Source organism: Bactrocera oleae, chromosome 6 (genome assembly GCF_042242935.1).
Source record: "Bactrocera oleae isolate idBacOlea1 chromosome 6, idBacOlea1, whole genome shotgun sequence".
Lineage (NCBI taxonomy): Eukaryota > Metazoa > Arthropoda > Insecta > Diptera > Tephritidae > Bactrocera > Bactrocera oleae.
This window is the reverse complement of record NC_091540.1, coordinates 43,112,903-43,135,216: the sequence shown is the minus strand read 5'-3', so window position 1 is coordinate 43,135,216 and position 22,314 is coordinate 43,112,903. Positions and strand designations below refer to the sequence as shown.

The 22,314-nt window shown below is 32.9% G+C and overlaps 1 protein-coding gene and 1 non-coding gene across 4 annotated transcripts in view; one reads left to right on the top strand and one right to left on the bottom strand.

Annotated features, from left to right (window-relative positions):
* Nucleotides 1–22,314, bottom strand: part of Baldspot (elongation of very long chain fatty acids protein baldspot) — a 43,861-nt gene that overhangs the window by 4,425 nt on the left and 17,122 nt on the right. For all 3 annotated transcript variants that reach the window (XM_014239181.3, XM_014239189.3, XM_014239197.3), the window contains exon 3: nt 699–836. In XM_014239181.3, coding sequence (XP_014094656.1) covers nt 699–836 — 138 coding nt within the window. The remainder of the gene's footprint in view (nt 1–698; nt 837–22,314) is intronic.
* LOC118682766 (U12 minor spliceosomal RNA) lies at nt 12,190–12,397 on the top strand. The gene has a single exon (XR_004978587.1). It is a non-coding gene; the product is annotated as a U12 minor spliceosomal RNA (small nuclear RNA).

Sequence of the window (22,314 nt, the reverse complement as noted above, 5' to 3'; positions counted from 1 at the left end):
CCAGCGTCCGGCTTCGAGAAATCAAAATTTTAAGAACAACTTTTTCGGCTCACTCGCTAAAGAATATTCTTATAATGCATGTGTATATATGTAAGTACCAGATGTAAAAGCAGTAATCACGCAAAAGCAAATACACAACAATGTAAATTCAAATAAAGGAATATTAAAGCAAAATCAAAATGAAAACAAACAACACAGCAGAAAAGCTGCTAAACCAGTTTCCGAATTGGAAATATCACAGTTGCTTTGAGTGGCAGGCTCGACTCGGTTGAAGCTGTAACAGTAAACTGCGCGCGCAAATCTGCGTCATGATGAACAAACTCAAGGTCAGGCAGTTGTCATGGCCAACATACACATTCATATATGGATGGACTTGAGCGGCAGGCCTAGAACGTCTGTTCACATTGGTTTGGCACTTTATGGTCAGCTTTTATTAGCTACAAATTGCAGACGACCGATACGGAATGATTGTCAAGGATGAATTGCGAAAATTTTCCGTATTTAAAATGAAAGTCGCTAAACTAGCAAGTAAGTTAAGAATTACAGCAGTGGAATCATTTCAGGAATTGAATTATGACCGGATTGCATGGCGAGCGCCTGTGCTGCCACTTGAGCATAAGCAAAGTGAATGGGCACGTAAAATAAAAGAAGTGTAGTTTAAGATAACAAGCATGAAGTTAATTCGCATTGGCACTTACCTAGGAACGCAAACGGAATGGAAAAGTCCATAATGACGCAGCACATGCAGAAGTTCTGGTGCCGTTCGAAAGGCGCCCATAATACTGAACATGGCGAGCATTGTATTCCAGATAATTAATGGACCGCGTAGTTGGAATCTGTAATGGAAAAAAAAGAAAGTGCAACAACAACAGATGATTAATTAAGTTTTTAGAATAAATTATGGATTAAAAATGTGTGGAATATAAATAAAAAGAGATAAGAAAAGGTACTCGCTTACTTCTAAATTAGATTATAATACATAAAAGATACATATATGTACATATGGTATATACATAATATAATATAATATAATATATAGCAAATGCTTTATCTATGTAATATATTTATAGACATTTTAATATTTTTTTTTTTACTGCCAGCGCTGTTTCAAGTAATATACAAATTGGCGGCTGATAGGCGTTTATTGACCAAATCACAACGCTACTAATCTATTTTAGATTAGGAAAGTAAAATTTGAGATTAATAATGTTGATAACAAGTTTTTTAAGCAATTAAAAAATAATTATTAGTTGCAATGTTGGAAAAGTTTAAAAACAATTAATAAAGGGTATGACAGAGTGGCATATACTTTTTATGTAAGTTGGAATCTGTGAACTAGGCAATCAAAAATATATATATAAAAAAATAAAATATATAAAAAATATAAATTAACAAATAATAGAAATAATAAAAATAAAAGAAAGTAAAAATTAAATAAAAAATTCAAATTTTCAAAATTTATGAATTTCATATTCGAAAATAATTTTTCAATATGCTGAAACATTTCAGTCAACAACTAGATATTATTCTTACTGCTAATTTCAGCATACAAGCTCCACTTGGAAGTCAGAAAAAAGCGTTGTTTTTGTGATTTTTTCAATAAATAAATAAAATAAAATGTAAATTTCCAGAAATATCGGCTTCCCAAAAAAATGAATTCGAATATAACCGAAAATGAACTCATTTGATTTCATACCTACCACACGCATTTACATATGAAATGAGTATGAGTGCGTGCATGCTAAACTAGGGTGGGAGTTTCAATGAAAAGTGACATATGTTCGAAATTAAACTGACATTTTACCAAAATAGAACAAAAACGATGGAAAAGAAAAGATTTCAAACGCAGAAGAAGAAAAACAATTTTTTGAAAAAGATCAATATTCGATCGATAAGGCAATTATAATAAAATTGTAGGAAGTCGTTTTCTGTTCTAAACCAATATACGATAATATCAAACAAAACTTGCGTTGACCATACTCATATACGTTTGTATGTTTGTATGCCAACACAAACTAAGGTATGTCACCGAAAAGAGTTTGCGCGAAAATTGGCAACAAGGAAAAAAGCTGTAATAATTTAAATTAAAACCAAATGATAGACAAAAACTAAACAACTATATTTTCGTGTATATATCTACAAACATATCTATATCTTATAAGCATGCGAAATCAGCAGACTATTTTGTATAATCATCGTACATATATACATCCACACATATGTCTGTATAAGCATACATACATATATGGACATGTATAACTTTGTGAAAGAGTGTTATGTAAATGCAAATATAAATATGATATAAAAAGAGGTTATAACATTTGGAGATTTCTTTTAAAAAATTTTAAATTAAAATAAGAAGATGTAAATTCCTAAACTTAACCGCTAAGAAAAATGTTTAAAACGGAATAAACTTATAATCACAGACACACATATGTATGTACATACATAACATATTTTAACGTTCAAAATACAATGTATAGGAAGTGACTTGCGGAATTACCAAATGCGCCTACTGAGTATTACTAACTGCTCAGCTTGTAAAAATAAAATACTTGTATGTAAAGCAATAAAAAGAGCCAGTTTCGCATGTTTAATTGAGAATATACTCGTACATATGGAACCACAAGCGCATTATAGTTATTTTGTTCAATTAAAAATCTGTTACTTATTATAGTTTTTTTGTTTAATATGACTTAAACAGAGAATGGTTTGATTGAAGCTTTGCTGATCAAATCGAATACCTTTCAAAGAGATAATTAAATTTTATATACCATTGACTATATACTTTCTAATGGGTGACACGTTATGAACACCTAGTTCATTTTTAAAGGGATATTAATTATTTTCTTCTAAAGAAAAAATACATAAATACATGAGAGTGTATACTCTAGATCAAATTTAACCTGGGCTGCTCCATATAAACTACGCGAGCAAACCGAAGCAATGGATATTTTGGTCTTAGATTGGGTGCCACGCCCATTTCCCATTTCCCATTATGAGATTTACTTTTACATTTCTCTTAACAACCAATCAATCTTAGCTGTAAAAGTTTATGCTTTTGCGTATTAATATTCCGTGTTATCACATTTTAAGCAGCTTTCAACATAACCGTTATATGAAGAGTGGGCGTGGTTATCTTACGATTTCACTCATTTTCACACTCTTTGAGGAGGTGTCAAGGGAATTCCTCCTAAGCAAGTTGGTTCATTTAGTTTGTATGGTTTGTGAGATAAGTACATTAAACCTATTAGGGGGCGGGGTCATGCCCAATTATAAGTTTTCGAATAATGACATTTTTTGGGCGTGGCAATAGTCCTATTCCGCGCATCTGCAATACCAATATTTTTTGGATACCAAGGAAGATGTGTTCATATCAATCTCGATTAGTTTCAGGTGTTACAAACAACCGTTACTATACTACTATAACCAAAACTATAATACTATGGCATATGTTACGGGAGTATAAATATTTCGGTTTTTTACTACGAAAACGATATCTTAAAGCATATATTTTTAAATGATTATATTTATTATTTTAATCAAGAAATTAATCTTAATTACTAATCGATTTTCTTTAGTATTATTACAATAATTTGCTAATAGCCATTTTTAAATAAAATATAGTTTATTAAAATGATGAGAATTTTTTTTATGTCACTACTTTTTTCAGACCACAAATAATTTTAGAAAAACTGATGACGGTGATCCCTATTTTTGATTTTTTTTTAAATGGTAATTAAAAAACAATAATAACATTTATTAAAATTATATTTTATAATTTTTTAAATAAATATCTGGTCTTTAATTATTAGGGCAGTTTGATAACAGAGGCCATGATTACACTATCTGTATCTACACATATATATATATATATATATGTATATGTATGTACATACGCGGAGTCTATTATTTTTCGAAGCGGTCCACAGTGGTCGATTTGACAAGCTTCGAAAGGTACAAAGTTCAAACAATTTTGTTTTTAATTTAATTTTTTTTTTATTTGTTTTTTTTTTTGGTTTGATAGGAGAAAATAACAATAATTTTGATTTAATTTTCTTTGTCCAAATCGGAGTTTTCAGACTCTTCAGGAATGTTCAGATTTCAGATTTTGAGCTTCCCTATCAAATAAAGAGGCTTTGCCAGAAACTTGTTATGAATGAACTCGAAGAGATTAACAATGAATTCATTAGATTCTCCCTTGTATTTTTAAGATAAGAGTAAGATTAAACCGGAAGTTTCTCAAATCTTTATTTCTAGTTTCCAATGCTTCTTCCGACATCATGCCAATCGGAAGTGGTACACTTTCTATGATATCAGCTCCATGTTTCAAAATTCTGTGTATTAAGCATGGAATGTTTATGGAAAATGATTCCAAGTCGTTTTATAAATTCATGGCGCACACCAGTAATTCTAGCAGATACAACAGAATTTTCAAAAAATCGACGTGCTATAGTTCCGCCATTAGTATTACCCAAGCCTTGCAAAAAACTAGGAGCAAAACGTTAATTTAAAATATGATTTCGCCAATTCCAAAATTATCAAAGTATGCACGGTAGCTTTAGAGAACACGTGGTGCTAAGTAAGCATGGGTTCGGAAGAACAGAGTCGCTTACTGATATCGACTTAATCGGTTTTGACGCTATCGATTTCACAAATGAATATTTAGGAATCGGAGCCGAATCAATTTTTCTTAGTTTCAGTTCAAAATTTGTTTTTCGTTACGCTAAGTCCATCAAATCGCCCACTGTGCGATCGCGCAAATTTCGAGCATGTATGTATGTTCGTATCATCGCATTGTAGGAAAATGAGTCAGACGGCTAGGTCAAGGATGAAATGATGCGAGACTCTTTGAATCGAGAGAGAGCTGTCAAAACCCACATTTTTTATAACATTTGCCAATCATGCCACTGTCGAAAGAAAATGGATTGGGTATTATAAAAAAAACTTTTGGGTATTTTGTATTTCAATATTATTTTTAGGTGCTCCGTCCCCGAGTAGGCCTTTATAACGCATATACATTCCTATATACGTTTATTTATATTATAAAATTTTTTAAAAATCATATAACATAAAAAAATTTGCATATAAATAAAAAAAAAAAAATATAACAAAGAAACAAAGCAAGTCATAATAGAAGATCATGGTTTTATAATGAACGTTTTAAATTAAATTAACAAATAAAATTTAGTTGCAAGTTATTCAAATGTATTTGTGTCGTTCCTTGAAATTTCGTTTCGCACTGCTTTGTTAGCTATTTTTAGCTGGTTTATTTCTGGCATCCCGCTTTTTTTGACATCAGCTGTTCGAAATTCCCTGATTTTAATAATCAGGGAAAGAGAATAACAGAAAAATCAGCGAAAATGAGAGAGTCTCGCATCATGTCATCCTTGGCTAGGTGAGAGTCGTGATTAAGTGCAATCAGCTGTCATTGTTTTTTTTCCCCCCGTTATCGAGTATAATAAATTCAATTAGAGGATTGAACTATCAGAGGGTGAAGCACAAATTTGACTAGCAAAGACGTACATATCTACATAATATGTACTTATACAAAAGGAAAAAATTAGGAATTTCCTAGTGGTTCACCGTTTACTACCTCATCCCAACTTATTGTAAACGCAAGTAAAGCAAAGGCATATTCATACACACTTACATATTCCCAGGTGCGCTGTCGGTTAGCTGATAACGCTTGAGCTTATCACCGCAATGTGAAAAATTATTATTGCAGTACACACACATACATACCTACCTACATATGTCTGTATGTACATACGTTTATTGAATAATATGTAATCTTATAGCGTTTGGAGCATTCCTACTTTTTTCCATTGACATATCGCCTGATTCGAATAATTATCGTGACAGTTAACTTGTAATGCATACAAATAGATATGTATGTATATGCACATATTTGTGGTTGAATGTAGGTGTGTGCTTTCATTAAGATAGGAAGCAATGTATTAGAAAAGCATTGAATGAGGTTATCGCTCTTTGTTCTTAGCTATATGCTAATCTGATTTGACATGCATTACATTTATCGATTGCAACAACAAAAACTATACAACGATGATCACTGGTGATAGGCGTAATTTTAATACCCTGAACAGGAAACGTCGGAGACGCTATCAAGTATACATACTCATGTATGTGTAAATGATCAGCGTGACGAGCTAAGTTGTCTTAGCCAAGACCATCTGTCTGTCCGTCTCTCTGTCTGTATATAGTTTTTGAGATATCGATCTAAAATTTCGTACACGTCCTTTTCTCCCCAAGAATATTCACAATTGTGAATCACCGCTGATATAGTACCACTATAGCATAATCTAGAAAATGTGTGGAGAACTTTTTAGTTGACATAATATCTCCACGAAGTTTGGCATAGATTATTTTTCAAGGCAACGCTACGAGCTTCAAAGAAGTTTTTCAGATCGGACCACTAAAACAGTTTACTGCCATTCAAACTGACAGATCAAAATCAATGTGAATATATTTGTATACCCAATTCTGCTTTAAGAAATGCATCTGTGAATGGTATTTACTTGAGACAGTATTTTTCAATATTATTCTAAGTGTGTTACAATTTCAATGAAGATATTTGTAGACTTTTTACTTTATAATACTTATCAAACTAGATATTATATAAGCCATGTTTAACTACAAAGCGCAAACGGTAAACGCATTTTGACAGCTCATTGCTTTGATGACAGTTAGAAGCAATCGACTATAATCTAATCAGAAACAAACGATTAATAAGAATCTGCTATGGATACGTTAAAATATACGAAGTTTTGTTGAGAAATTTTGCATTACAGAAGTTCTGTAAAAAAATATAATCAAACCGCAATGTTTTAACTAAAAATAATTGAATTAACATTTGAATTCAAATTTTTTATTTATTTTGTATTCCCAAATATGGGGTTGAAAAAAAAAATTGAATCCAGCATACCGGATTAAAAAATAAAAAAAAGTTTTAATCCCACACCGCAAAAATATGGTAAACAAATTAAATATCAACTTTAGAAACACAAGCTTGTACAAGAAAGCTTTTGACAAATATACATATGTACATATATACATAAGTGAGCGCGTTGATAAACCTTATCCTCACTTCCACTTAAAATTGCGTATGTATAAACAACAACCCTATATATAACATCACATAAGCATTTGATGCTTTGTAGCATTCCTATAGTAAACAAATGGATGCATTTTTATATAGTAAAAAGTCAATACTATTTGTCATGTACTTCAGTTCCAACATGAATTTGGCAATGAAATGCTTTTAGCTCAAGTCATACTCTAGACTTTGTTTTTACTGTTCACTCTAGGGCTATATAAGTTGCAGTTTGGTGCATATTGCTTAAAGATAGAAATTTAAAATAGTACTAAATTAAAAATCCCAGATACACATATATATGTATATAGCAAAAAAATATATTATATATTATTTGTAAAATCTGCAAGAGCATATAGAGCTTACTTCGTTTTTATATGTACTCTTGCAACATATTGCTACAGAGTATAATAGTTTTGGTCACCTAACGGTTGTGTGTATCACCTAAAACTGACTGTCTGTCAGTCCGTCTGTGCAAGCTGTAACTTGAGTAAAATTTGACATGTCGTAATGAAACTTTGTACACGAGTTCTTTGCCAAAAAGAGTAAGGACAAGTTCGTAGATGAGCCATAACTAAGTACTTAATTAAGATATAGAACTGTAATTTGGCGCAGGGGATCGCAGTAGCAAGAAGCACCTGTGGGCTAAAAATTTAAAAAAAAAAAAAATGGACGTGACCCCGCCCTCTAAGAGGTTTAATGTACATATATCCTAAGCCATTCAAGCTATAATAACCAAATTCGCTCAAAATAAATCGCTTAAGCACCACTACCGACACTGTAAAAATGGATGATAACCCCTCCCATTTCCCTTATAAAGGAACTGTTAAAAACTACTAAAAGCGCAATAAATCATAAATAAATATGCCAGAGACATTAAATTTTAGTCAGGTTTTATAGGAGCCAGGGTTAAAATTAGACGAAGGGAGAGGCACTGGCTATATTTAGGTGAAAACCCATATCTCGAGACCGGCTCGATCGATTTTAACCAAATTCATTAAGTAGCACCATTTTGACATTCTTATGCCGCAGTGTGAAAATGGAAGTATTAAAATTAATGTAGCGAATATAAGAAATATTAACAAATTTCTTCCTCAAACATACAAAAATAAATTAATACAATTTAAAACTCATATTTCCATAATCCCGCCATCAAAGTTAAACTAAGTATAGCTCCGCTGATCTACACAAATCTAAATTCACTGCCGTCTCTTGCTGTCTTAATTTCAATCAAGCTTGAATATTAATGTCTCGTTTCTGCGCAAACAAATTAGGTCGGTTAGCAGACCGATTTTTAAGTAAGTAATTGAGGTAAATATACTCAACACAAACGACAAATAAATCTCATAAATATGTATAAATATATAGGGTGCATTTTTAGATGCATAAAATTTCCTAGAGGGATAGCTCTAGACCAGATTTTCTAGCATACAAAAACTGTTTAGTGTAGTTTGTTTGCTGAAGATTTTTTTGTTCCTTCTGACTTTTTTAACACTAAACCTACCACGAGCGGTCAAATGACCGTTTTCAAATTTTCTTTAAAATTTTCTAAGCACCACGTTATTATACCGCCATTAAACTTCATGACTTTTCCTAAAATATGCATACAATTGTTTTTTTAATATTTACTACTTTTTCGATTCTTTGATTTTTGAGATAACTATGTAGACCGTTTTAACTACCACGAGCGGTCATTTGACCGACTGAACGATTTATATGTTTTTGTAATAGAATACTCTCAAAAACTCAAATCTGAAATTAAAAAATAGATACTGTTAACGATTCATCATAAGTTCCATTAACTTGAGAGATTTATGCTATACAATTTGGCAGCACCATTCTCTAGGTGCAATCTGGCATCATCATTATCAGCTGACGCATTTTAGCTTCGGCATTTTTACCGTTGTTTGGGTCAGACCATTGTGAAGCACACAAGAACAACAGGAATCACCATTATCAGGTGATGCGTTTGGCTTTGGCATATCATACCATTCTACTGTTGTTTAGTCAGGCCATTTTGCCGTATGCAAATTTGGCATCAAATTCTGGCTAGCGTCCGATGTAAATAGCAAATATATAATAAACGGCTTTCCTTATTTGGGAAAAGATGAAAGCAGAGATCCTTCAGTTCCCCTTGGGGAGTTTGTCGCTCTGAAATTAGTAGAACCGTATACAGGTCGGGGAAGAAATATAACCATGGACAATTTTTTTACAAGCATTTCGATAGCGACTAAACTTTTTAGAAAAAAAACTACGGTTGTTGGAACAATTCGAGCAAATAAAAGAGAGTTACCAAAATTGGCAAAACAGAAAAAAGATAATATGACACGTTTCTCAACAAAATTATATCGGACAAATAATTGTACTCTGACAGTTTATAAGGCTAAACAAAATAAAAAGGTATTGATTCTTAGCTCAATGCATAATTCGGTGAAAATTGAAAAAAATGATGCCTGTATACCCGAGACAATAAGATTATATAATAACACCAAATTCGGTGTAGATGTTACAGACCAAATGGCCAGAAAATACTCTGTAAAATCTAAATCTCGGAGATGGCCACTACAAGTATTTTTCAATATCCTAGACTTAGCCGGGATAAATGCATGGATATTATATAAAGAAACAACGGGAAGTCTAATATCAAGGCAAAACTTTTTATTTCAATTGGGAGAAGAACTTATAAGCGAATATCAAAAAGAGCAACAGCCAGGCAAGGAAGAAGAGCCAGCAAAAGCAGCCAGAAACATTAGTGCACAAACAAGTGATCGGAAAACATGTCAGATAAGATATTGCAAAAAAAATAAGACAAACAAATTCTGTCTAAAATGTAAAAAGTACGTATGCGGCAAATGTGCGATTGAGAAGCCTATAATTTGTAAAAAGTGTTGTATATAAGGAATAAAATGTAGATGATTTATTTTTAAATAAAAGAAACTATATTTTTAATTATGAAATAATTATTTTCTTCATTTTATATTAAGAGATATAAGTAATTTCAAAATCCGTCATTTGACCGCTCATGGTAGGAATAGTTATACATGCAATGCTGGTAGGTTTAGTGTTAAAAACGTATATATAAATATAAAGCCAACGTTGCCATCAATGGTGAGCGCTACAGGCCAGTGATTCTATTATGATCAATTACGACGATATCAATGTTCTAATATCAGTTAAACCACAACATTTGGTGACGGAATAATATAAAAAGGGGCCTGTACATTCACCACCTAGTCATGTTATTTGACTCCATAAGGTTATTTTTGCCAAAGTACCTAAAGTTTATCGTCTATATTGAAATATCAGCTTCTAGGGACCATTTGAAAATGAACATTCGGTCCGTTATCGACGAAGTAAGGTAAGTAATTTACCCGAATGTTCCCTCCAATCCTCAAAAAATATCACCCATTACATGCATATACACCTTGAGTTATGTCGTATTAGATTAAAAATAATTGACTTTGACAGTTGAATCGCCACTGACGTTTGCAAATGAATAAATTATTCATGTCTACTTATCATATAAGTATAGGAAAATTTTTATTAAGAAAAACAGGAATTCTTTAAACAAGAATAATAATTATTGAGATTTAGTAAAGTAAATAAGACTGTATCGTTAATATGAGTTTTCACGCTATTAGTAAGCAATAATTTTAATATTATACAAAACAAGCTATAAAAATAGCCATATTTTCGAAATAATTTTCTTGCTTTGGAGAATGACTTTTCCTTTTTTCGATTGTAAGAGTAATGTCAAATATTGAAAGATTCTTTAGTGAAATTTCAAACCTGCGCCATTTTAATTTCACCCTTTTCACAAACAATACCTTTAATTTTCATTGTTTATCATTTAAAGAACGAATTTTTACATTTTTTGTTCTTAATTCTAGATACTTTTTTCAACATAATTTTCATTGCTGTACATTTTGGAATATTATCTTACTTTGTAGACAATTTTTAATTAATTTTCCAAGAATTTATATATAAATACATTGTTGACTTAATAAAAAGTCGTTATTATGCAGATTAACTAATTAATGCAGTCATTAAACCGAGAAATGCAATGAAACGTGATGTTTACTACCTTATTGCATCACATTTATATATAGAAAATATATACGTGAAATATATAAGTTTTATTAAAGAGATTTTATTCAGATTGAAACCATGTACACAGCAACAGTCGCTGACTAAGCACATTTTTGAAAAAGTAGAGCAAAGTCTCGGTGAGGCTAATCTAAAAAACCACGTTCATAACTTGGTTAATTTATTGTAATCTAATTGAAACCCCCTGTATTTTGACAACCGTAACTAACCAAGCCCACATAGGAGGAATATATTCTCTATTATTTTAATTGCATGCTACGCGAGCAAGCTTCTGACGATTAAATGAGTTAATATACTACTTAGTAGCAGTAGAGACTTCTTTCACATTACTTGTTTTATCTATTAATTAAATTGCAAAAAGGAATGCCATCTAACTGCTATCAGTTGTTATAAAAAAAATTCTAATATAAATTATTTATTGCGTTATAAGAAAAAACCCGAGAATTGTGTGTTACATAAGCATCCTGTAGTGAAGATCCAAAGCAGTCAGAGAAATCCAACTTTACAACTACAATACATATCCGGACTGAGAACAAACATTTTCTAATTATAAAAAAAATATTAAAATAAGGTATTATTAATAAGTTCAACAATTTACAACTGTTATCTCGGTTATTTACAATATTTATTTATTTATTTTTGTTTTATTTCATTTCATAGTTTGTAAGTAATTAATTTCGCTACGAGATATCTATCCATGTATGTATGTATGTATGTATGTCCAACGCACACGATTTTGCATCTATGTAAATATGTAAGCACGTGTATAACTGTACGTTGCTATTAAAAAGCTTTTACCGCATACAAGCTCCTTGCCTTGAGCTTTCATTGCTATGTATGTAGGTATGGATTATATTTCACATTCTTCTTTCATTTGTGTATATTTCACTGCAGTAACAACCCTCTGATTCTCAACATGTTTAAATACAACACTGGCTAAATAGCTCATTGGTGTCTGTTGTATAGTTGTGCCTAAAACTAACAGTAAGGAAAACCGTACAACCTTGCTAACAGCTCGGTTGATGTGCTTCGAGGCAGTGTAGTGGGGGCACTGCTCTTTTGTGGTGTTCTCATTTCACGAAGCGCCAATTTTTGAATGGGCACAGGTCGTCCCTTTGAACTCATGCGCACTCACTACTTTTCGAGGCGTAGAGTTTGGGTGAAGCGATCTGCCCGAATAACAAATATACATATGTATGTCCAAAATTGTATATTTGTGTATAGCATCTGACCCAGTTCATTCTTTCTAGCCAGCAGAAATCGCGGTCTTTTTCATAAAGTTGTCAGTTTACAATTCTTATTGTATGGTAATTAAATTTAAATTCGGAATACCGTTAAATTTACTACAGGTAGAAAACCGACTGCAACGAAGCTATAATACCCTTCAAAAGTGTGTTTCTTACAGCATAAAAGGGTATAAAAAATATCTTTATTTTGATTTTGATCGGTAGTTTGTATGGCAGCTATATGCTTTAGTGGAACGATATCGGCGATTTCGATTAATGAGGAATTTCTTGGAGAAAATGATGTGTGCAAAACTTCAGAGCACATTTTGCCGAGCATTTACTATATACACTGGGCAGAAAAAGTCTGCGTACAAGGTACATAGTCGAATAAAGTTATTCTTCTTACGAGTTCTTCTTAAAATTTAATAGGAAGGTTGGATATTCAAAACGTTTTAAAACTTCCGCTAAGGGTTTTGGCATGGAATATACAAGCTTAGAGGTTTCTGTTGAAGGGATGTTAGCCCATTTTTCGTGCAGCATATCCTTTGAGGTAATTGTGCGTCGGCGGATTTTACGTACCAGTGAATCTCATAGGCGCTATTTAGGATTAAAATCTGGTGATTCTGATGGTGTTGGAAGCTGCTTGGGAACGTTGTAGAGTAACTAAAGCTTAACTATGTCTACTGTATGCTTCGGGTCGTTATCCTGTAAAAGACAGGAGTCACTTCCTCTTTGCTTTGCTTCAATTTTATTTAAGATATTAAGGTATGCACATTTAACCAGGATGAACTCTATAAATTCCATTTAACACAAAACATGATCTCATCAGGAAAATAACTTCCGGGGCTTATTTAAGTGCTCTTTCGCGACAACATTAGGCACTTACCTATTGACTAGCGATATGAATGAGTTCTTGTGTGCGACTTGATCATAAAACCCGGTTTTTTTTATAAAATTTGCAAATGGTGTCAGTGCAGAGGGATTTCTTAAAATTTTTCATAACATAACATTTTGATCGATTTAGGATGCAGTAAATCGAAGGTTTTGCTTCACACTTTGCCAAACGTTAAAGGTTTCATGCTCTGCTAGTATTTTTGGCCGTCCTGCGCCGATACAAAAACGTCGGTATGTTTGCAATTTTTTTATTACTCTTTGTTTGAAAGAATGTGTTGTTCCAATAATTCGACCTATTTCAGGGCATGATTTTCCTTCTTCGAAAAGTTTAATCATTATTTCCCTTTTAGAGGGGCTTATTTCTTTTCTTTTAGGCGAGATTCGATATTTTAAATTTAATAAGAAATTGAATGGAGCAAAAATCTTTTGTCCTAAATCGATCAAAATGTTATGTTATGTTGTTACTTTTACGAAACGAAGTAAAACTATAACTTTCCGACACTTTTACATTTTGTTATTACGTAGTAAATTCCCATTTTACTACTTGTACGTAGACTTTTTCTGCGCTGCCAAATTACTATTTATTGTAAATTTGTCTACAAACCTATGGTGTCAGATTTTCATTGCTTTAAATGCTATTTGATTATGCAATAGACTAGTAATAAAGCACTTAATATGATTATGCTCTAAAGTTTAGAATATAAAGTTATTTTTTAACAAAACAAAATAAGATATTAGCGTGTGAGCAGACTTTTTCTGGCGAGTGTATACATTTTATAGGATCTTCAACGTTTCTTTCTGGGTGTTGCAAACTTCGTGGCAAACTTAATATACCCTTCTCAGGGTATAAAAACTTAGAATGGCACTCACAACTGCCATATGAACGTAATACACATATGTACATAAGTACATATGTATATAAATGTGTTCATGTAGCTATGTATATAAACCGGGAGAGAAATTAGCAAATTATTGACATTTATTGTGAGAGTGTCTACAATGTAGATAAAATGTACAATATTTACGTCATGGAATTGAGGTACAAATTTAGTCATAATAATACTACAATATATGATAATGATTACTCATATCAACAACAACAATAGGGCGTTTCCCACTTTCTCGTTTAAATACATACATACACAGACATAAAGCTGTGTATATTAAAGTAACTGAAGTCAAATGAGGATAACTTGGGTTATATTGAGTAATTTATTCGAAACTCGATATTGAGTAGTATCTTAATTGATACCTTAGAATCGGTAGGTTCATTTGAAAGCACATGGACAGAAAGAATTTTTACAAAGGTTTTATAGAAATCCAAATACATACTTATGTATGTACTTTGCTTAAGTCGACTTAAGCTATTTTAACATATTGGCACAGTTATGTACATACATACACACATATGTGCAGACATAAAAACTGGCATGATATAAGCCGCTGTTATGCAATGACAGTCACAGCAGCTTTCCCGCCAATGTTTACGTTGACTTCCAACACCGCAACCGGCTCGGCATCGTTTGCTTGCACTTAAGCTTTGTTTATGTTTTGGTCAACTGTATATGTACACATGTATGTATGTGTGCCGATGACCAACTGCTAAACGCATTGAACATGTGCAACAAGTGCGCATGCGAAGACTCCAAGTCTACATCAAATTACTATTTTGGCTCATGGAATTGCCAGCGTCAAGACAAGCTGCGGCCACGAGTGCGCACACACAACGGCATATTTAATGAGTGAGTCCGTAGGTCGTTTAGTTGTTTAGCAACCGTGGCAATCAAGTCGACCACTTTTATTGTGTTTGCATTTTGATATCATTGTTTTTATGATTTCTCACTTTGTTTATCGTTAGACAATGTGGATGACGATGTCGAGTTAATTTGGCCACGCGATTACTAAGGCGGAATTAGGCTACGAAATGATTGCAGTAGGCAATTTTACAGTAACGCAGCCGAATGGCAAATGCATAATACGATAAAAAACGCAATCGTTTGTTGCACTGGCAACTTTGTCGGCATTGCTTAGAAATAGAGACGAATGCGTATGAAAATAGAAATTGGTCAGCAGAGCGCGGCATTGTTATTATTGGCATAAGACGAGGTACATATGTATATTAATATGTATGCGTATGTACATATACCATATATGTACGTATGTGTGTATGTATTTGTAGAATTATTGCAATTTGGGATTTGTGCAACTTAATTCGCTCAAGCTTGACGCCGATGGCCAACAGTCGAGTCCAAACAACATAACAGTAAACAAGAAATTGCAAATTTCAAACCTTGAACTCAAATTTGTTGTATCGCTGTTTTCGTAATTCTGTGTGCTTTGCTAATTCCTTTGATTATTCATTTTGTTGATTTGCTAATTCTATTCTATTGGCTTTACATCACCAATTTGTATAAACAAATCAAGTCAAGTTTACGCGTTTGCATACACATACGTACATATTTACATGCCTATTTAATATTTATACTTGTATATGTACATATGTACATATGTATGTATACGCATTTATTTAGGCAAATTAAGACAATGGCAATTATTTTTATTGAGTGTGAATAGGTAGATTTCTAACACGTGTTGAACGCGCTTGCGAAAACTTTAATTTTTAATATTAGCCAAAAATCAAAGAAATCTACAATAATTTAAATTTTACAAATATAAAAAAAAAATGTTTTTTTTTTTAATAAATATGTGTTTAAATTAATTGAGCTTTTTAAGTTTTTGAATACGGATGAGTGTGTTGGAGAAACTTATCTCAAATTAAATTTTAGTTAATTAATAATAATAGCATATTTGTCTGTTTAAAAATCGTGGAAAGTTTATCGCATACAGTCAGGTTTGCTCATAGTATTTATTTTTTTTTCGTTTTCCATGTGGAATATTTTTAATTACAAACAAGTAAGGAAGGGCTAAGTTCGGATGAAACCGAACATTTTATACTCTCGCAAAGTCAAATGGTATATTCGTTTGAGATTTCTTTGTGGATTGAGTGATGTTTTCGGTAGAAGGTCAACTATAGGTACTGGGGTCCACATATTTAGTACTTAGGGGTTTGAACAGTTTTGGTTCGATTTAGACAATTTTTGGCCGCAAGGTGGCATACTTTAAACGTATTATTCACGCAAAGTTTTACCCCGATATAATCATTGTTGCTTGATATGCATAGTGGAAAGTGAAAGAATCAGATGGAATGGTGTTATATGGGAAATAGGCGTGGTTGGAGTCCAATTTCGCCCATTTTCGCACTATAACATAGAAATATGAAAAGAACGTTATGCACCGAACTTGGTTGAAATCGGTTAAGTAGATCCCAAGATATGGGGTTTTACCTAAAAGTGGGCAGTGCCACGCCCACTGCCTAATTTTGAACGCGGTTCCTATTAAGCATCTCATACCATCCCAGAGATAAAATTTAATGTCTCTGGCGTGTTTAGTGCTTGATTTATAGCGCTTTTAGTAGTTTTTAACAGTACCGTTATATGGGGAGTGGGCGGAGTTGCCATCCGATTTCAACTATTTTTATACTGTAGGTAGAGGTTCTAAAAACATTTACTTCCAGTGAATTTTGTTATTATAGCATTAGCGGTTTAGGAGATATGCACATTAAACCTACTAGGGGCGGGACCACGCCCACTTAAAAAAAAAAATTAACTGCAGATGCCTCTCCCTAATGTGATTCTGCGTACCAAATAACAGTCTTGTATCTTATTGCGGAGCTTAGTTATGACAATTTATTTGTTTTTGATTAATGGCATTTTGTGGGCGTGGCAGAAGTCCGATTACGCCCATATGCAATACCAACCGTCTCACGGTACCAAGAAACATGTCTACCACGTTTCATAAAGATATCTCAATTTTTACTCAAGTTAGAGCTTGCACGGACGGACGGACGGACAGACAGTCACCCGGATTTCAACTCGTCTCTTCATCCTGATCATTTATATATATATATAACCCTATATCTAAATCGATTAGTTTTAGTTGATACAAACAACCGTTAGGTAAACAAAATTATTATACTCTGTAGCAACAGGTTGCGAGAGTATAAAAAAGAAATGTATTTATTACTTCCTTATAAGGGGTTATTCGCATTTGCAAGTCAGAAGAAACGCGTTTTAATTTTGTTTAATAAATAAAGTACATGTAAATTTATGGATTGTAATGTACTTTAATAATCGGTGATTAATTTTGAAAAAATTTGGAAGTGAGACCTCCCGAAAAGGGGTCTGGCGGTGAGGAAGATTTTGCTGCTTAAAATTATTTTTAATCCATAAACCTAAAAAATGTATTATTACTATAGTCAATATTTTGATTTTTAACAAAATGACGGCTTTCCAATTAAGGAGTGGCAAATATATCTAAGAAGGTCGTGTGAAAGTTTCAAGTCGATCGGTACAGCCATTTCGGAGAAATATTCCTCAACGACTCTGAAAACAGCGCTATATGCTATAGTGACTCAATCTAAACGATTTCTTCAGAGAACGATTTCTTTGGACAATAGCCAAAATAGCAAAATTTCGTGAAGATATCTTGTCAAATGAAAAAGTTTTCCATACAAGCACTTGATTCCGATCGTTCAGTTTGTATGGCAGCTATATGCTATAGTGCTCCGATATCGGCCGTACCGGAAAATGAAAAGCTCCTTGGACGAATGCAAAATTTCAAATCGATAACTCAAAAACTGGGGGACTAGTCCGCAGGTAGGCGGACATGGCTAAATTGACCCAGCTGGTCACGTTGATCATTTATGGTATATACAGTAAGGGGCAAAAGAGCTCACGAATATAGGTAGTTTGAGTTCGCTTGTTATTTCATCAATTTGACATCAGTCTGGCAATATTTTTCTATTGTAAATTCTTAAGCGGTGCATTATTTACCAGCTGGTGACGCTTTTTTAAAGAACCGGACCTTTTACTATTAACTAACAGTTTTGTCCGGTGTTAGATTTTGGGCAAAATAGAGTTTTAAGTTTAATTTTAATACAAAAAATATGAAATAAAGCAATATAGTAACTTTTTAGTTGCTTTATGATGGGAAAAACCGTAAGTTAACAGTGACACGAAAGAGTGGAGGCCGTCCGCAGAAGCTGTCTCCAACTGTTGCACGAATTGTCAGGCGCCTAATCGTTGCAGGAGCAACAAAAAACCTTGTGGAAACTAATAAAACCATTAGAGAGGAGTCAATGTCAGAGACAACACAGTACGCAGATACCTGAAAATATCGGGCTCAAGGCTAGCGCGATCGTAAAAAACCGTTCTTAATTGATAAGCACCGTAAGGCTCAATTAGAGTTTACCAAAAAATATATTGACTTAACCATCGAACCAAAATTAATCGAATAGGATCAGATAGGCGCTCATAGACATGGTTTGACAAACAGGTTGGTGTACAGGATCGCAACATACGCCAAACAATGAAATTTGTAGGTGGATCACTGATGGTTTGGGGATGTTCTCGCGGGAATGAACTGGGTGTATTCTTGAGGTCTAATATCTTTCAGATCTGGATATATTATATTTGGACTCGAACGTGGGCAAAGATATATTTTCATACAAGATAACGATTCGCAACATACCGCAAAAGTCGTGGTTTGTGGGCAATTGTATAAAACTGCTTGACTGGCCCCCAGATTTGAACCTTATTAGCAGTGGAAAATCCTTTAATTTGTAAAAAAAAAGTGGTGGCGAGGAAAAACAAAATATGCAAGCTCATGAGTTTCTTCGAATTCAGAAAGTTGGAGAACTTTAGAGCTATTCTCAAGATGCACCAGTAGTATTGTAAAAACAAGGCAGGATCGAGGTAGACAATCGAACACACATAGATGAATTAAATAAAATCCTGCTTAAACTCTAATAAACACAGAATACGAAGAAAATTTCTGCTGTTATAAAGACTTTTTTATATTTATATATTGTTCTCACCTTGTCAATACTTCTCGTGTGTAAATAATTTAGAGGTGTTGTAGAGTCTCATATTTATCGGACTCAGAATTAAAACTGATAAAAAAAGATGTAGTAGGTGTCATGAATTCAGATATTTCTGTTTTGACGTTCGAAACAGAAATTGTATCGGTTGTGGGTGTCACGGTACCAATGTTATCGGATTTGTTTACAGGCACAAAGCAAGAGGATAGTCGCAGACAGATTTGAAATGTAAGTTAAAAAATTAATTAATTAACATTATTGTTACGACTTAATTTATTTTCTTTTTTTCTTCTTTATTTCTATAGAGGAACACATAAGAATAAAACACAAAATGTCATATATATTGAGATTATGGAAAAAATCCAGATATTTTAAGAGGATTTACAAAACATAACAAACGTAATCTAACACCCAAATGCGTTTTTATTCAGTCAATAATGTGGTATAAATCTGTAAAGTAAGCATGTGTACAAACATACAAGTAAATGCAAGCCAAATTTCACATGCGACTACCCTGGTGCATCAAGGAAATTACTGGGATCTTTTAATATCTGCCTTATAATTTTTGCTTATTAATTTCGTTGCTTTTTTTCTTCCAGTAAAATAAAGCTTAAATAGCGGAACTCATTGTTTACCTTAGGCGACTTTATTCGGTATTTCGAATTTATCAAATTAATTGCAAGTTTTGTCACAATAGTAAACAGCTGATTCGAATATTGGTTATGCATATGTTTGAAAAGACGAAAATTCAATCAGATTTTGTGACACCATTTAAAATCAGAATTGGTTTGCAATTCTGACAACTACGCAAACCTTTAATGGATTCCACAACACCCCTGATTATTATTGAAAATGAATATAAAAAGTTACTTACCATATACATCATGGTGCAAAACTATATCTTTCTCATATTTTTTTTAGAGATTACATAGTGTATGTGTTCATAGTTTATCATTTATTATCAGTTTTATTTTTAATTCTTATTTTTCGCGCTCCAAAAATTGTAATTGTAATATTTTTCTAACCATCACTGTATTAAAGCATTGGACAATGCTTAACCCACAAAACCGTATACAGCAAAGGAAAATAGATGCGTAGCAAAAAACTAAAAATTATACAATAACAATATTTGCCAACACACGCGCCAAAATAACGGCGAAAACAGGTGAGTCGATAGGTAGTTAAAAGAAAACCGTTAGTTTTAATATAAAACAAAGAAAACACGATTTTGCAAAGTAGAAAACGTGTTTTAGTTGAAACGCTATAATAGACGGAATATGAAAAGGTTATGCACGTAACTCTCAACGAATATGGTAAAGTTGCGTAGACATTTACGAGCGGGTCTGATAAGTACAAATTAAAGAAGGAACATTTTGGAAATATGGCGGTATATTTATCAAGTTTCCTACGCGCGGTCAAAACAAAGCTGAGTCCGACTCGGCTGAAGTTGTTCTCTTTCAATAGTGGCGCCATTGAGCGGGAAGACTTAGCACTTATCTGGGCGCCTTCGGATTTGTGTATGTATATATATAAAAAAAAAACTGTACATACTTAACAAAACCGGAAATGTGCGAAAATCAAAATAATGATATTAATATGTTTTAAACATTTTGCAGAGTTGCTATTATTACATCGAAATAAATTTCTTTTGTAACAGAGAGAAAGAAATCAGGCGCCGTAAAAAGAGAGAGCAAAACCAACTGGGTTACTTGTGGTTTGACAGTTTATAAATGTACATACATAAGGCAACCACGATCTCTCAATCAAAGCAAATGCCAATTAGGTACAAACAGCTGAAAATGTGGTCGGAAACCAGTTTCATGATCAATAGCCACATTAACTTAGTGCGATAAGATTGTAAATATGTATGTACATATGTAAGTGTTATATTATGCTGAGTTATGTGCGCAAATGCTCAGATCGGCTAAACGACGTACAAAAGCAAAAGCAACAAATTACGGAAGGAATGTACGAAATTATTGGCGATCAATTAGCGTTGCCGCTTGACTTTTATATAAATGAACAATTTTCGGTAAAAGTGCATTAAATGAGTAAGAGCAGACGCTTACAGGTGTGAAGGTCTCACAATTGTTCATTTCTATTTTTACTGTCATTTTTCATTAGTAAACAAACACTCGTGCACACGCATTCAGGCGCGAAATGTGCTAGGGAAGATGTATGACAACAACTGTCATCAAATCGGAATTCTCATTTAAATATTAGCTTAACAGAAATTTAAATATGCACACAGTTACACACATGTATACCATACACTTTTTATTACCGAGACCTTGTAAGCGCGCGCTTTCATTCACCATTTCACAATACAACAAAATATTAAGGGAGAGAGCGTAATTTCCAGCCGAAAAGTTGCGTATGGAAGAGCGAAAGGCAAATGGAGAAAGCGAAAGAAATAACCTTTTTTTATGTTGCATCATAAACACCGCTTAATTTTAGCAAAACGCTGTAACACTTTGCAGCTTCATCTTGAGAAATAGAAAAAATTAATTTCACGCGTCAAATAAAGGGTGATAAAAGATGAAATTTAACAGGAAATACTTTTATAAATAATTATTACTCCTCACTATGACATGTTTTTTGATTGAGTATTTATCAATATTATCGGATGAACAGTAAAACGTATTTGTGCTCTACAATTGTCATAATTTCCTTGAATTCAAGATGCTAGCTAACCAAACAAATGTTTAAGTATTCTAGTCTAGAAATTTTGAAATATCTAAATAATATATCTCTCTAAAAGGATTTTTCAAAATTCGAATTATTTTCAAATTTATAGCCGTTTTAGTGTCGTTGCAACTTGGCCGGTTTAACTTAAAACTGTAAGCGAGCTTTTCTCGAAACTGTCTTTTTCAAAATCGATGTACCTGAAATTTTAAGAGAGTGTTCTTTATAGACTAGTTCGAGTTCAGATCATGTTATATCTCCAAATTTCACATTATACTATTTTTTAAAAATTTGAAACAGTCCAAAAATGGTAAGAAATGTTTTTTTTCAAGCAGTCGCCATTTCATGAA